The sequence below is a fragment of the Aquarana catesbeiana genome, linkage group LG09, assembly GCF_042186555.1.
Source record: "Aquarana catesbeiana isolate 2022-GZ linkage group LG09, ASM4218655v1, whole genome shotgun sequence".
Classification (NCBI taxonomy): domain Eukaryota; kingdom Metazoa; phylum Chordata; class Amphibia; order Anura; family Ranidae; genus Aquarana; species Aquarana catesbeiana.
In genome coordinates, this window is record NC_133332.1 from 274,624,338 (window position 1) to 274,639,704 (window position 15,367).

A 15,367-nucleotide genomic window follows, 5' to 3' on the forward strand; every position below is an offset into this window, starting at 1 on the left:
TTTTTATTGTTTCCGCTCTCAGATGTGTATAAGATTTAATGGTTGTAACTATATCAGCATGAGCTATTGCCAACATGCACAATCTTCCTTTCCAGCATGCAGCCAAATGAAAGTAAGCTAAAGAATTCCCAAGAGAGGCCAAAAAAACTAATCTCAGAACAGTGAGGCACTCCCCTCTGCAAGTGTCAATAGTATTACCATCAATCTCCAGTGATCTCTGCAATCTTATTTAACCTGCAGTTCTAAATCATGGAACAACACTGGTGTAAATCCAGATCCCCTTAATAGATGATTACTGTGGGTGGAAAGAGAGACAGATCTTCTTCCCTTGCTCTCACTCTCCCTGCTGCTTGAAGGCTACCAGTGCTTGAAGCAGCAAGGGAGAGTGAGAGCAAGGGAAGAGGATCTGTCTCTCTTTCTTCCCACAGTAATCATCTATTAAGGGGATCTGGATTTACACCAGTGCTGTTCTATGATTTGGAACTGCAGGTTAAATAAGATTGCAGAGATCACTGGGGATTGATGGTAATACTATTGATACTTGCAGAGGGGAGTTTCTATCATCTTTCCTTCCTGGCTGGGTGATATTGTGTTGTGCTTGATGCTACAACTGCAGTCTTTTAGTACCATGAATCCTGCCTTGGCTTTTGATGCTCTACAGATCCACCCATCCTCATAGCAATCAATTGACAGGCAATGGTTTTTACTTCGGGGATCGTACATGCCTCACTGTTCTGAGATTAGTTTTTTTGGCCTCTCTTGGGAATTTTTTAGCTTACTTTCATTTGGCTGCATGCTGGAAAGGAAGATTGTGCATGTTGGCAATAGCTCATGCTGTTATCAGGATAACTAGGTAGCCCACAAATGTGCTTCAACTGTAGTTTGGTATTAATGCGGATCTACAGCTTATAAGGTAATTCCCCTAAGGCAAAAGGTTCATGTGTGCTGGTGAAACTCGTCCCAGCATCTTATGTTGCGGCCGATCATGAGGATCTGATGGCGCGAGAGAAGGTAAGACTGGCAGGGACAGCTGGAAGGGAATTGCTTGTACACGGTGGGGGCTTGAGCTTATGAAACGCTTGAACAATTTCTCATCCATTGAGGATGTGATGTTTCATGTAACTGTTGAAGCTACAAGGAAGTTCCCACAGTCGAAGGGGGGTTTCTGGTAATTCATACGTAAAGATTGTTATATCTGGATTGGGGATAGTAGTGACAAAGTTCAGGCCCATATGGATAAGGCTTAGATCCCTGCAAGGCAAAGCCAGAGCTATAGCTAGTGAAGGTTGGAATCCTTGTAAGGGTTTGGGAATCGTTGGGGATTTAATTATTTTATTTTGCAGCGGATCATAGTTGAAGGAAGTAGGGGTATATTTACTCATGTTTTTGTTTCTATTCCTTCTATATGCAGTGATGAGGTGTTGCCTGATTGGACGCGTGACCAGAGCCCGAGCAGATGACCACATCTTCCTCAATGAGATGCCCCGAAGCCCAACCCACGTACAAGACACAGAGGATCCAAGACCAACCGGCGATTACTACAGCTCACCATGTCATCTCTCCTGAAGAACATAGTCTCCGTGTTTTTCTTTTTTTATGGACTCATATGGACTGTACGGAAGAAGATTAAGATTCATCGAGGGACACATGGGAGCATATGACAAAGAGGACCAACTGTTGTGGAAATTTTTTTTAAATGTATGTTGTCAAAGGTCCCCCAGTGTCGGTTTTGCTGTAATACGCTCATGTGAGCGTATTCGCACATACAGATGTTGGTGGAAGAGCATTGGCTGCGAAAACCTTCCTGTGGACATGGCAGATCTGTTGCTCTTTTAGGGATGTTAGTTTATGCCTCATCAAGAGATTGGCCACCTCATGGCGACTGCATTAATGACTCCAAGCATACATGTCTGCGTACATGGGAACTATAGCATAACTATATGAAAATTATGGCTCACTGAGCCATAATTTTGTATGGTTCGCATCACTGGTAACAGTGGGAGTGTGCACACGGTCGTGTTCAAAGCCATGTGCTTGCCACATGATTTTGCACACCACAGTCTGCACACGTCACTACTGTATTTCTATCTGAATGTATACATGTCTTTGACTGGTTCTGTATTTAACCCTGTTGGAAGGGCTTCTGTATTGTCACATCCTGTTACATCCTTATATGGTCATTTCCCCTGTGTTCATTTCCTGTAAGGTCACAAACTTTGTAGGAGGCGTTTGGCTGTTGGAGGCACACCCTCAAGTTGGGACTTCCTGTTGATATGTAAATAAAAGCAGACTCAGGGCTGAGGGAGGCAATCATGCTGAGCTGAGAATGTAAGAAGGTGCTGATGTCTGTTTCATGGGGAATGGGGAACCAGAGGGGAGGCATACGATCAAAAGGTACATTATATCATTAAGACGGAGATGGGTGCTTATTAGCACAGGAGATATGACAGTGTGCATAGCATACAGCCATCTTTCTATGACATTACACACACATACACACACACACACTTTTGGGTTAAACATTTTGGTTTATATTTACGCTTATAAATGTTTTCCTTTTCTTTAGTATTTCTATGTATAGATATATAGATATATATATATATATATATATATATATATATATATATATACACACACACTTTTTAAAATGTTCTTTATTTGCTTTGTATTTTGTGCATTTTTTCTCTTTTATATATGTATATTGTTTTATATGACATGGTTTAGTGTTGTTCATGTTTGCTGGGCTCTGTAGTCATGTTGGACAGATCGTCCACTTTGCATTTGTGTTCAATTGGTTTCACATGTGGGGAGCTATAAGTAGGCATACACACCCTGGGCAATTAGCAAGGATTAAGCACAGGAGTGTGAAACGCATCTGCTAACCCTTCGTGGGTTGAGTGTGTGTGGCATGTCTCTCATTTCTATTTTTGCATAATTAAAGGAGCTGTTTTTATTCTCTGGAAGTGCCACTATCTCTTTCATTTCTAACTGCATATGAGGTTTGAGGACCCAGGCAGGCACCCAGGATTTTTTGGCAGCTGAAGATCTCACAGAACAGCCTTTGGAGCAGTGCTCACCCCATTTGCCTTTAGATGGATGACCTGACCACATCCCCAGCAGCTGGATGATCTGACCTTCATTGCATGCAGCCATAGACGTATTTACACTCTATTAGGAGAAGGATTAAGGCTGTGAACCCAATCATGGCTTCTCTAGTGGACATGGGACATCTACGTCATATCTTTGAGAGCCATCCTTGTTTGCTTTGGAGCGGATCTCTGGCACATATAGATGCCTCTGTATATGCCAGGGGAAGGACCAGACTGGTTGTGCCACCTGTGTGTGTCCGTGTCTGTGTAGAACAACCTGTGCACATAATATTACAGTTGTTTCTCTTTTCCATAAACTTTGTATACAAAACTACCTGTTAACTCCTGAAGAAGTGGCATTTGCAAGCTGTGAAATGTGTTGAGCCCAGCCCTCCCCTTCTGAGATGCAGCATTAGAACACATTTTTTCACATACTCCTGAAGAAGTGATCATGTGGATACCACTGAGGCTACATGCTGTGCATATGTCCTCATATGGCTGAAATAGTATAACACTGTATCAATGTAATTGTGAAGTCTATGGTTATGTCATATAAATAAGCATTTTAATAATTGTCTTTTTAATGGATATATAGTGGATATAGCACACCCCTGTTAAAATGTCAAGTTTCTGTGATGTAAAAAAAATGAGACAAAGATAAATAACTTCAGAACTTTTTCCACCTGTATTGTGGACTATAAACTGTACAACTCAATTGAAAAACAAACTGAAATCTTTTAGGGTGGGGGGAAGTAAAAATAAAAAAAATAACGTGGTTGCATAAGTGTGCACACCCTCTTATAACGGGATGAAGTGGTCTTCAGAATTATTATTATTTTTATTATTATTATTATTATTAGTATTATAATACAGGATTTATATAGCGCCGACAGTTTACGCAGCGCTTTACAACATTAGGGCAGACAGTACAAGTACAATACAATTCAATACAGGAGGAATCAGAGGACCCTGCTTGTTAGAGCTTACAATCTAGGAGGGTGGTTCCAGTTATACAAAAGGGTAATAGCTGTGGGGGATGAGCTAATGGAGAAAATAGTGCAGTTGTTAGATGGAGGCAGGATAGGCTTCTCTGAAGAGGAAAGTTTTCAGGGATCGCCTAAAAGTGGATAAATTTGGAGACAGTCTGACAGATTGGGGTAGGAAATTCCAGAGGATGGGCGAGGCTCGGGAGAAGTCCTGGAGGCGGATATGGGAGGAGGTGATGAGGGAGCTAGAGAGCAGGAGGTCTTGGGAGGAACGGCTATAGCAATTAGGTTGGTATTTTGAGACTAGGTTAGTGATGTAGCTGGGGGCAGAGTTGTGGATGGCTTTGAATTAAGCAATCACATTAAAACTCATGTTAAATAAGAGTCAGTAGACACCTGCCACCATTTAAAGTGCCTCTGATTAAACCCAAATAAAGTTCAGCTGTTATAGTAGGTCTTTCCTGACATTTTCTTAGTCGCATCCTACAGCAAAAGCCATGGTCCGCAGAGAACTTCCAAAGCATCAGAGGGATCTCATTGTTAAAAGGTATTAGTCAGGAGAAGGGTACAAAAGAATTTCCAAGGCATTAGATATACCATGGAACACAGTGAAGATAGTCATCATCAAGTGGAGAAAATATGGCACAACAGTGACATTACCAAGAACTGGACGTCCCTCCGAAATTTGATGAAAAGACAAGAAAAAGACTGGTCAGGGAGGCTGCCAAGAGGCCTACAGTAACATTAAAGGAGTTGCAGGGATATCTGGCAAGTACTGGCTGTGTGGTACATGTGACAACAATCTCCCATATTCTTCATATGTCTGAGCTATAGGCTAGAGTGGCAAGACGGAAGCCTTTTCTTACGAAGAAAAATATCCAAGTCTGGCTAAATTTTGAAAAAAACAATCTGAAGTCTCCCGAAAGCATGTGGGAAAATGTGTTATGGTCTGATGAAACCAAGGTTGAACTTTTTTGGCCATAATTCCAAAAGATATGTTTGGCGCAAAAACAATACTGCACATCACCAAAAGAACATCATACCCACTGTGAAGGATGGTGGTGGCAGCATCATGCTTTGGGACTGTTTTTCTTCAGCTGGAACAGGGGCCTTAGTCAAGGTAGAGGGAATTATGAACAGTTCCAAATACCAGTCAATATTGGCACAAAACCTTCAGGCTTCTGCTAGAAAGCTGAACATGAAGAGAAACTTCATCTTTCAGCATGACAACAACCCAAAGCATACATCCAAATCAACAAAGGAATGGCTTCACCAGAAGAAGATTAAAGTTTGGAATGGCCCACCCTGAGCCCAGACATGAATCCCATTGAAAATATGTGGGGTGATCTGAAGAGGGCTGTACACAGGAGATGTGACAGATTTGGAGTGTTTTTGCAGAGAAGAGTGTACGTGTCTATCAGCATGGCGCATTTTGCCAAGTCAAGATGTGCCATGCTGACAGACACATACACAAAAAGACTGAGTGCTGTCATAAAATCTAAAATCAAAAAGTGCTTCAACAAAGTATCAGTTTACTTATTTAGTTTACTTGCACTTATGCAACCATATTTTATTTTTTTATTTTTACTTCTCTCCACCTAAAATATTTGAGTTTGTTGTTCAACTGTGTTGTACAGTTTATTGGTCACATTAAAGGTGGAAAAAGTTCTGAAATGATTTATCTTTGCCCCATTTTTTTACATCACAGAAACCTGACATTTTAACAGGGGTGTGTAGACTTTTATATCAACTGTACATAATAAATAGTTAATTATTTTTTTGGATCTATCTGGAGCCTTAAAAATATGCTTTTCCATTTTTTTCTCTTGATACATACAGTACAAAGACATTGTCCATGTGACAATAGAACAGTAAAAGTAGAAACAATAGCACAACCAGGGTTAGCATGCTATTTAGTCTAGCCCATGTTTAGCTAAACCATTGACACAACCTATTCACAACATTAAACAAAGTCTTCAGGGAATGGTAAATGGAAGGGAGGGGCAGGCACAGCAGATGCCATATGAGAAAGCAGTGTCGCTCCTGTCAGACCAATATCGCTCAGTAAAAATGTTAATTGTAAATAAAAAGTGATAAATTCATGAGGTGACATATACCTAGTTAGACGTAACCCATTGTAAAATATTTTAAAGTGTGACTGAATTTAAGGTATCAAAATAATACATACAGCATTTTTTTTCCAGGTCACGCAAGGTGTTTTTTTGGATATATTGCCTTGCAAAAATTAAAAAAAAATTTAAATTGTTTTATGCAATCTATAGACAAAAAGAAAAATTAGAAAAATGGCTCTGGCTCCACTAGTTTTAGCTTTTTAAGCAGTGTTTGTTGCAGTAGCTAAAAAAAGAAAACAAGTTATTCTATCATATGTCCAGTTTGAAACCACAGTAACTTAGAATTTCTGGTAAAAAGCATGGCAAAGTCCCACTTTTAGCAATCTAAATGCAATATAACAAGATCTAAACAAGTAAGGGAGAAACCCCAAGGAACGTAGAAACATTCATATAGCCCATAACAGTTTGCAGAATAATTATTAATTTTTTTTTTAAACTGTGATATGCGCAGTTACCAGTTGAAAATTCACATTAAGCTGATGGTTATTTTGCCCGCATTGGCTGCTAAAAAGGGACAGCCAAAAGGTGAGGTAGCAGAAACAACCTATAGGTGCACATTCTCCTATCTTCAGCCAAATTATAAAAACAAAACAAAGGGAAAGATACAAGATTAGACTAAGGTTTAGTAGACTTTTATTTCATACCTTTTACAGGTTCCCCATTGATTTTCCAGGTAATCTTGGGTTTGGGCTTGCCATCTACATCACAGGTGAATTTTACATGTTCTCCTGGACCACGGATTTCATCTTTTGGCCTGTTAACCCAATGAGGGGCAGCTAGCAAGGTAAACAATGCAAGGAAATAATATAGTAAGTAAGAAAAAGGTAATTTGTAACCAATAGATATTGTTATGATAGACTGCCATAAGAAGAAAAAAATATTTTATTGAAACTGTTCTTAAAAGATGTCAAATTCCTGTAGGAAATGTATAGTTGTTTTGTATACAGCCATGTGCAAAAAGTAAGTAAACCCCAAGAAAATAGTTGTCTTTCCATATTTGAACAGGATTTGATTGTAGCCGTATTAGTGCAATTGTGACAGAGAAAATTGAGTACTGTCCGTGATACTTTTTTTATTTGCACTAACATACAATTTTTCAGGACAAGCTTTCGGGGTATGTCCCCTTCTTCAAGGTCCAAGCAGTACTGATTCACAAATTTTTAAGCAGAATGTTAAAGAAAAAAAAAAAAAAAGAGAAAACCAAACACATACCATTGATTTGTATGTGTTTGGTTTTCTCTTTTTTTTTTTTTTCTTTAACATTCTGCTTAAAAATTTGTGAATCAGTACTGCTTGGACCTTGAAGAAGGGGACATACCCCGAAAGCTTGTCCTGAAAAATTGTATGTTAGTGCAAATAAAAAAAGTATCACGGACAGTACTCAATTTTCTCTGTCATATTTGAACAGGCAAACATTAGATTTTCAAACAACACCAACAGATAAAGCTATTAGAACAAATGACACATTAAATTGATGACATTTTTCTCATAATAAAATTAATGAAAACTAGGATTTTTTCTTTATCTGTAAAATCATGTTTTTGGAGTGCATCCCAGGACAACTAGGAGTTCATAATCCTGATTACATGAGTTATGCTGCCAGGGCCATCTTTAATATTGATTGGACCTGTAATGGATGTGATTAGAGTATCAGGATAAAATGCCTATTTCAATATACATATATTTGTAATTGCTACTGTTTATGCTTATTAGCCTTGACTTTACTCAAAGATCTTGTTGCGAGCTCACCCCTCCCTTACTGTGAAACTGGACTGCAAAGGGTTAAGAAGATTGTACCTCCTGCCCGAAGGAAGTTACCCTACATAGCTGTGATCAATTGTTACCCCCCTATATGGACATAATCTAGTTTAAAGCTGCTTATACACTGTCACAATATTACATATTGTGTATGCCTTGCCTTGTGTGACAGGAAAGTCCGGCTGATATTATAAAAAGCCATGAAACAATAAAAAAGCAGAAGTAACTTTACACTGAGCTGTCTGTGTCTCAGCGTGGATTGTTTTCAAAGTGTGCACACTCCATATCGAAACCAATTTAGCCTGGTGGCAGATATAAATATCTCAGACGGTTCGGTGGTCCGATCCAAAACAGACCCTGGGCACACATTTTCTTGGGCCCAATCATGGGATCAAGAGGGCACAGTATGGGGGGTTTAGCACGACACAGCAAAGGGGGTCAGGAGAGTGCAGGGCATAGTGCAGGGAGTGGGGGCAAAGTATAAGTGGGCCAGGAGGGCACACACTAGGGGGATTGGGAGGGCACACCCGGGGGGTCAGGAGGGCACAGTACGGGCGTTGGGAGGGTACACACTAGGGGGGGTCAGGAGGGCACACACCAGGACAGTTGGGAGGGCACAAACCAGGAGGGTCGGGAGGGCACTGTATGAGGGTCGGGATGGCACACACCAGTGGGGTTGGGAGGGCATACACTAGGGGGATCGGGAGGGCACAGTACAGGGATCTGGAGAACACACACCAAAGGGGGTACAGTATGGGAGCTGGGGGAACACACTTGTGGGGGGTCAGGAGGGCACACACCACGGGGCACAGTACGAGGGCTGGGAGGGCACACACCAGGGGGTTGGGAGGGCACAGCACGGGGTTGGGAGGGAACACACCAGGGGGCAGTGAAAATATGTTGGCAGTGACAATCATTAATGAACCCAATTTCTCATAGTGCTAATAGACAGCACTTCTATGCTAAGCTGCAGTAACTGCATGCCAATAAGAATCAACCTGAAGGAGGCTTTGATACAATTACCCTTTTTTGTTTGTAGTATTCATCAGAAAACACAAAATAATTATGTGTGAAAGTAAACTCAGGATAAAAGCTTTCTGCTTGTAGCCCTTACTTTTATTTTGGCTCTGGAAATTTTGGAAGAATTGTGGAAAGAAGGATATTATGAGGGTGTGGAGGAATTACCTGCAATGTATGGTGGCATTTATAAAGGCAATATTGTGAACACTCATAAATAATAGTTTTTTACCCTAAGTAAAGATATATTTTACCAGGCTACATATACAAAATGTGTCAAGATATATAGAGACAGCAGGGACAATATTAAAGCAAATATCATGTCAGAGGAGAAATAAGCACTGTGGAGTTTAAAAGAAAATATCTATGTCATCATTAGACAGGCCGACAAGAGAGAAGAGTTGGTTATCCAGAAAAAGAACACCAATCTGTTGGTTAAATACTTCAGTCAGGCATAAATTTGGTCTTCAGACGGTTCAATATTTTCTGGTTAAAATAAGAGTATGCACTACAAGCAGGCATCATTTATCATGAACATTATAGATTTAAATTTGATGCACTTTTATCAGATTAGAAGATGTCAGGCATGTGCTATGAAAGGGTATAGAAACAGGAGATCTAATACCTTTGTATCAACCAGCACCTCTCACACTTTAAAGCTCAAACCTTTGCTTACATGCTCTACAATGGGGTGGCTTACTATCTCGGCTGCCCATGCGGCCTCCAGTATGTGGGGAGGACTAGAGATGGGCCGAGCCACCCCCTGTTCGATTCGCGGCAGGACTTCACAAACATCACAAATGTTCGAAATTGAATAATGAACCCCATTAAAGTTTATGGGACCCAAACTAGAAAGGGACTAGGGGGACATGTATGAATGAAAAAATCAATAATGCCCATTTTAAAGGCTTATATGCAAGTAACTGGGCATACAATGGTTATGGGGGTCCAGGTACTGCCCTGGGGGACATGTATCAATGGAGAAAAAGTTTGTAAAAAAAACATTTTTTACTGATGCTTAAAGTGAAACCATACAAATGAATAACAACAATAAAAATAAAAAAAATCCTTTAAATATAGTTCCTGGGGGGGTCCCCTTAGTCTGCCTGTAATGTGGCACATCTGTAGAGCCTGCTGCAGCAATAATGACTTTTATAAAGCCAAAAAAATTACATTTTCCATTTCTTTCTTTATTTTATAAACATAGTTAAAAAAAAAATCTATTTCAGGGGAAGTGGCGCTGTTCAAAGGTGATCAATTATATGTGAACCCACTGTGCTATTAAATCTAAACAACTCTCCATAAAAGTGCAAAGTTCTTAAAGTAGATATGAATAATATATAAAAGTATAAAAAATGAAAATTCATGAACAATAAATAAAATTACAGTGATAATGCCCCACATCAAATGATAATATGATGTGACATGCTAAATAAAGGGGGGTAACTTAATGAACAAAAAGTGCCCCCATGTGAATACAAAGAAAAAGTTTCAAGCTGGTGAATGCCAAAAAAATATAAATATGTAAAATAAAAAGGCAATAAATGGTATTAAAAATAACATAAAAAAGTCAAAACAAATATACATGTGTATATGAGTATACACTAAAATTAATAGTCTGTGAGTGATGATCCATGCATAAATTCAAAAAATATTAATGGTGACTTTTCAATATTCCCTGCCTTTCTCCGCAACTCCCACTTGTGCCTGCACTCACCGGAGCGCCTAACCCCTGCAGGGGTAACAGGTGTATTAGCTGAAATCCAGTAGCAGTGTCCCCTTGTGCCAGATAGCCCCTCAAGTGGGTGCCGTAATCTTCCACCTCTTCACGGAAGTCTTTCTAAAAATCCCCAGCGGCAGGCGTCCACATAAATACAGGAAAGATTAGCCTCATAGCGTGAATCCATAAGGTAAAAGGATTTATTGCATAAATGTTAAAAACAAAGGAGCTCCAATGCTCCGCTACACAAATGTAACCAACTTTCGTATCATCGGCGTGGTAACAGTGTGCGTTCCACAGCCGACCTAGCAGAAACCGGAAGATCGGAAGAAAATGGAAATGACGTATTGTGTACCATGTATGCCCTGCCTTACGCGCTTCGTCACACGGACGTCATCTGAGGCGCATGATCAATTAATCCCTAATGTACCACCACCTGGCACCCCGGGGCCGCATGGTCAATCTTCACAGCCTCAATCATTTTCCTCCCAGGGAGCTGTCCCTAGGAACTTTGCTACTTTTAAAAAAAGAGGAAGGGGCAAGTCCTCCAAGGGGGGTGTAGATAGGTTGAATTACCATCAGAACCCATCCTCCCAAAACCAAGGCCATAGAGATGATAACTGGGGGCCCCCACGCCCCTCTAGAGGTAGAAACCCCAGTAACATGTCTAATAGGGGTTGGTACCCATGCCCTGAACAGAATACATACTACGGTGACAGGGATTACCAATATGAGAGAACCCCCATATCCACGAACAATAGATTTTCCCCTTTGTCTAAGGAAGATACACATCATCAGAGTCATTTTTTAGGGAATCCCCAGCCTTATTGGCCGGATCAAGGGGATCATACACCGATGTGAAACAGACAAAGGGGCAAAAGAAGGCAAAGAGAGGGAGAAGAGCAGGACGAAAAACAAAAAAGACAAAAGTCCCAGGTACGGGCATCTTTAACATTAGTGGTGTAGACCTTTCGGAAGACGAATTGAGAGTCCTGGATAAAGGTCTGAAATTTGCACCAGCGTGCAATTTTAGTAAATTTAAGACCTATATCAGCCTGCAGAAGTTAGTTAAAACTCTGAACATAAAGAGATATTTTCTCTCAAAACCTGGTGAAAGATCTGCCCTCACGGGTTCTACAGCGTCCACTGGTATTCACTCTAATCTGGCTAATAGGTCGGTGTTCAACCCTCCAAAGAATGACCACAGACATATAGAGGTCTTTAAGAATATGGTCATCATTCATTTGGAGGAGATAAAGGTGAGAAGAATAGGAGATCCTGCATATTTCAAAAAAGGAATTAGTACATTAGAACAAAATAAGGACATAGTCATATGCCCTGCTGATAAGGGGGGGGGGGGGGGGCTTGTCATTATGAGTAAATCCTATTACAGAGGAGAACTGGATCGGCTATTATCAGATAGGAACACATATCAAGTACTCAGTAAGGATCCCCTTAAAGCGAGGGGAGTTTTGAATAAAAAGGAATCTTCCTATTTAAACCCCAGTGCTTTTAGAAGACCGTTTCAGCACGTTTGGGCCAGTACATAGACCATTTTTTGAAACCTTTGGTGTCCACTACCACAACGTTTCTAAAAGGACACTAAACACATTATACAAATTGTGGAAAACATACCCTGTAATAAGAATAGCTTATTAGTAACAGCTGATGTCAGCTCATTATACACTATAATAGGACATTCTGATGCTATTAATTCCGTTCAATGGGCTTTAGATAAGTCTGATTTGCCCCCTCAGTTAAAAGACTTTCTCCTAAAATCTCTTGAATTCTGCCTCACCCGAAATTATTTCTGGTATGGTGGTAAATTCTCTTTGCAAACGCTCGGAGTGGCCATGGGCGCTCGGTTCGCGCCGAGCATCGCAAATATTTTTATGGCGCTCAGGGAAGAGGAGTTTGTCTTTGGTAGCAGACCGGCACAGCTGGTCTGCTACCAAAGATATATAGATGATTTATTTATGATTTGGGAGGGTGACCTGATTAGTCTTCAATTATTTATGTCCCAACTCAACGGGAATACCAAGAATATCCGTCTCTCATGGAATGCTGACACTTCTAGTATAGCCTTCCTGGACTTGGAAATTTTTAAATATGGAAGCTCTTTTAGAACAAAGAACTATTTTAAACCAACGGACAGGAATGGATATATTCCCTTAGACAGCTGCCATCATAACTCATGGCTGCTTAATATCCCTAGAGGGCAGTTTATTCGCCTTCAGCATAACTGCTCTCTGGAAAGTGATTATTATTTACAAGCTAACATTATGGCAGATAAGTTTTTACAAAAGGGATATACTAGAAAACTTATAGAAGAAAAAGTCGGGAAGGTAGGCAACATGGACCGGTCCATTTTGGTAGCTGATCCAAATAAAAATAAGAAAAATGAATATGCGAAAAAAGAGGATGGTCAGTATAGGATCATTTTAGACTACAATATCCAACACAAGAAGTTCGAAAAAATCATTCTTAGATATTGGGACATTTTGAAAAGGGACAATATCCTAGGCCCAACTCTCCCACCCAGCCCCAGATTTATCTATAGGAGACCTTCGACTCTGAGGGATATTATAGCCACCAGTGTGGTGGATCCCCCTGTGATCAAAGACAATGGTTGTTTTATGTCTGGTTTCTACACGTGCGGGAAATGCCCGGCATGCAGGCAGTGTAAACATAATAAAAAGGAAAGAATTTATTGCCACTGCTACAGATAGAACTTACCAGATTAAAAACTTGATCACATGTGAGACCGTGGGGGTGGTATACATGTTACAATGAGATTGTGGACTCCAATACGTGGGGAGAACTTCAAGACCCATGGGAGTCCGCATAGCAGAACATGTTAATAATATTAAGAGGGGTCTCAAGACACAATGTATCAAAACATTTCAGGATCTTTCATAATAGGGACCCTAAAAAACTACAGTTTTGGGGCCTAGAAAAAGTCACCAAACACTGGAGAGGGGGTAACTATATTAGGCAGCTTAGCCAACGGGAGTCTCTATGGATCCATGAAACCAGGGTAGCGGTTCCTAAGGGGTTAAACGTTGAGTTTGACTTCAACTGTTTTATATCTGACAAATAGTTTTTATTTATTTTTTATATATGTATTTCTAGTTTTTATTCATACGTTTTCTGCTTGTGTTCAGATGCGATTTATGTGTATTTATATTTGATTAAAAGTGTAGAGATGGCTGCGGGTGTCAATGTGTGTATATGTGTATACACATCCTTTGGCAATGTGTATTTAAAATATTTTTTATTATGCTCATTTATTGGATCCCTGCAATGGCTTGAGATCTTTCACTACTCCTTAGCTTTTTATTCTTACAAATTTTATTTCAGTTTTTGATGTCCGCCGGTGTCCCCGCAGTGTAATCAAGCCGGATTTTGAAGGGGTTCTCTCTTCCGGTGTTGATACACGCTTTGGAGACAGCTGGCATGTATATCAGGCTCTCGGGTGACACACTGACTCCACTCTCGCTGACGAAGTCCAACTGGACGTAACGCCGTGTACGGGGGCGGAGCCTTTCCTCATACGTCACTCGTTGCCATCTCAGCTATTCGTTGTGAACAAGCTGTCTCTCATGTGTGCGGTTTGACGATCACGCTTCTAGCGCTTGTTAAATACTTTTCATCAATAAAGCTTTTATTGGATTTTACCTTTTACATAAACGGAGTGCGCTTAGAACTTTTTTCCCTTCCTTTATCCGGATTGCTGTATGCCTCTTCCACTGACACCGGCTGACATCCCCCTTGCCAACACATTGGAGAGCTCACCTGCGGGGCCATTTTTGGACATCTGTAGTGGTCGTGGATTTCTTGATTATATGAGAGTTTGACCTCCTGTAATAAGAGGTCCACCCTGTCCAGTAAGCAGATCTGCTAGTCTGGGGTGGAGGTTTACATCATTGTGTACAGAAGAATTGTTCTCCTCTTCATGCCACAAGGGATTTTCTACTTTTTTACATAGACTGATATTTATGCGCTGCACTAATTCTGCTTCTGCGTCACCTGAGGCGCGGCCATATTGGTACACCATACGTCTATTAATAGTGCATGGAGGCGCCACAGTAACCAATCAAAAATGGGTAAACAGCAATCACACCAAGAGGGCGGATAGAATAAAGGGCTGTCTCCACCACAAAAGGTGGCATAATAACCTGAACCCAAACGCCATTTAGGGGAACGTTTAGATAATGTCAGGAGTGGCGCCTCCATCTATAAAACATAATGAATAGACAATATAAATAGAGGAAATAAAGGAGGACGAGGAGTTCCAGTAAATAGTATTACTGACATAATAAATATGAGTTAGGGCCCTTTCACACTGAGGCGGGGGCGGCGTCAGGGGTAAAGCGCCACTATTGTAAGCGGTGCTTTACCGTCGGTATTCGGCCGCTAGCAGAGGCGCATTGCCGGCGGTATAGCTGCGCTGTCCCATTGATTTAAATGGGCAGGAGCGGTGAAGGAGCGGTATACACTCCGCTCCTTCACCGCTCTGAAGATGCTGCTAGCAGGACTTTTTTTCCCGTCCTGCTAGCGCACCGCTCCGAGACAAAGCAGCGGCACTTTCGGGTCAGTTTGCAGGCGCTATTATTGGCACAATAGCGCCTGCAAACCGCCTCGGTATGAAAGTGCCCTTATTGA

At 40.8% G+C, this 15,367-nt stretch overlaps 1 protein-coding gene across 3 annotated transcripts in view; it reads right to left on the reverse strand.

Moving 5' to 3' along the window:
- Nucleotides 1-15,367, reverse strand: part of L1CAM (L1 cell adhesion molecule) — a 1,396,060-nt gene that overhangs the window by 647,584 nt on the left and 733,109 nt on the right. For all 3 annotated transcript variants that reach the window (XM_073600356.1, XM_073600355.1, XM_073600354.1), the window contains one exon: nt 6,852-6,983. In XM_073600356.1, the coding sequence (XP_073456457.1) occupies nt 6,852-6,983 (132 nt within the window). The remainder of the gene's footprint in view (nt 1-6,851; nt 6,984-15,367) is intronic.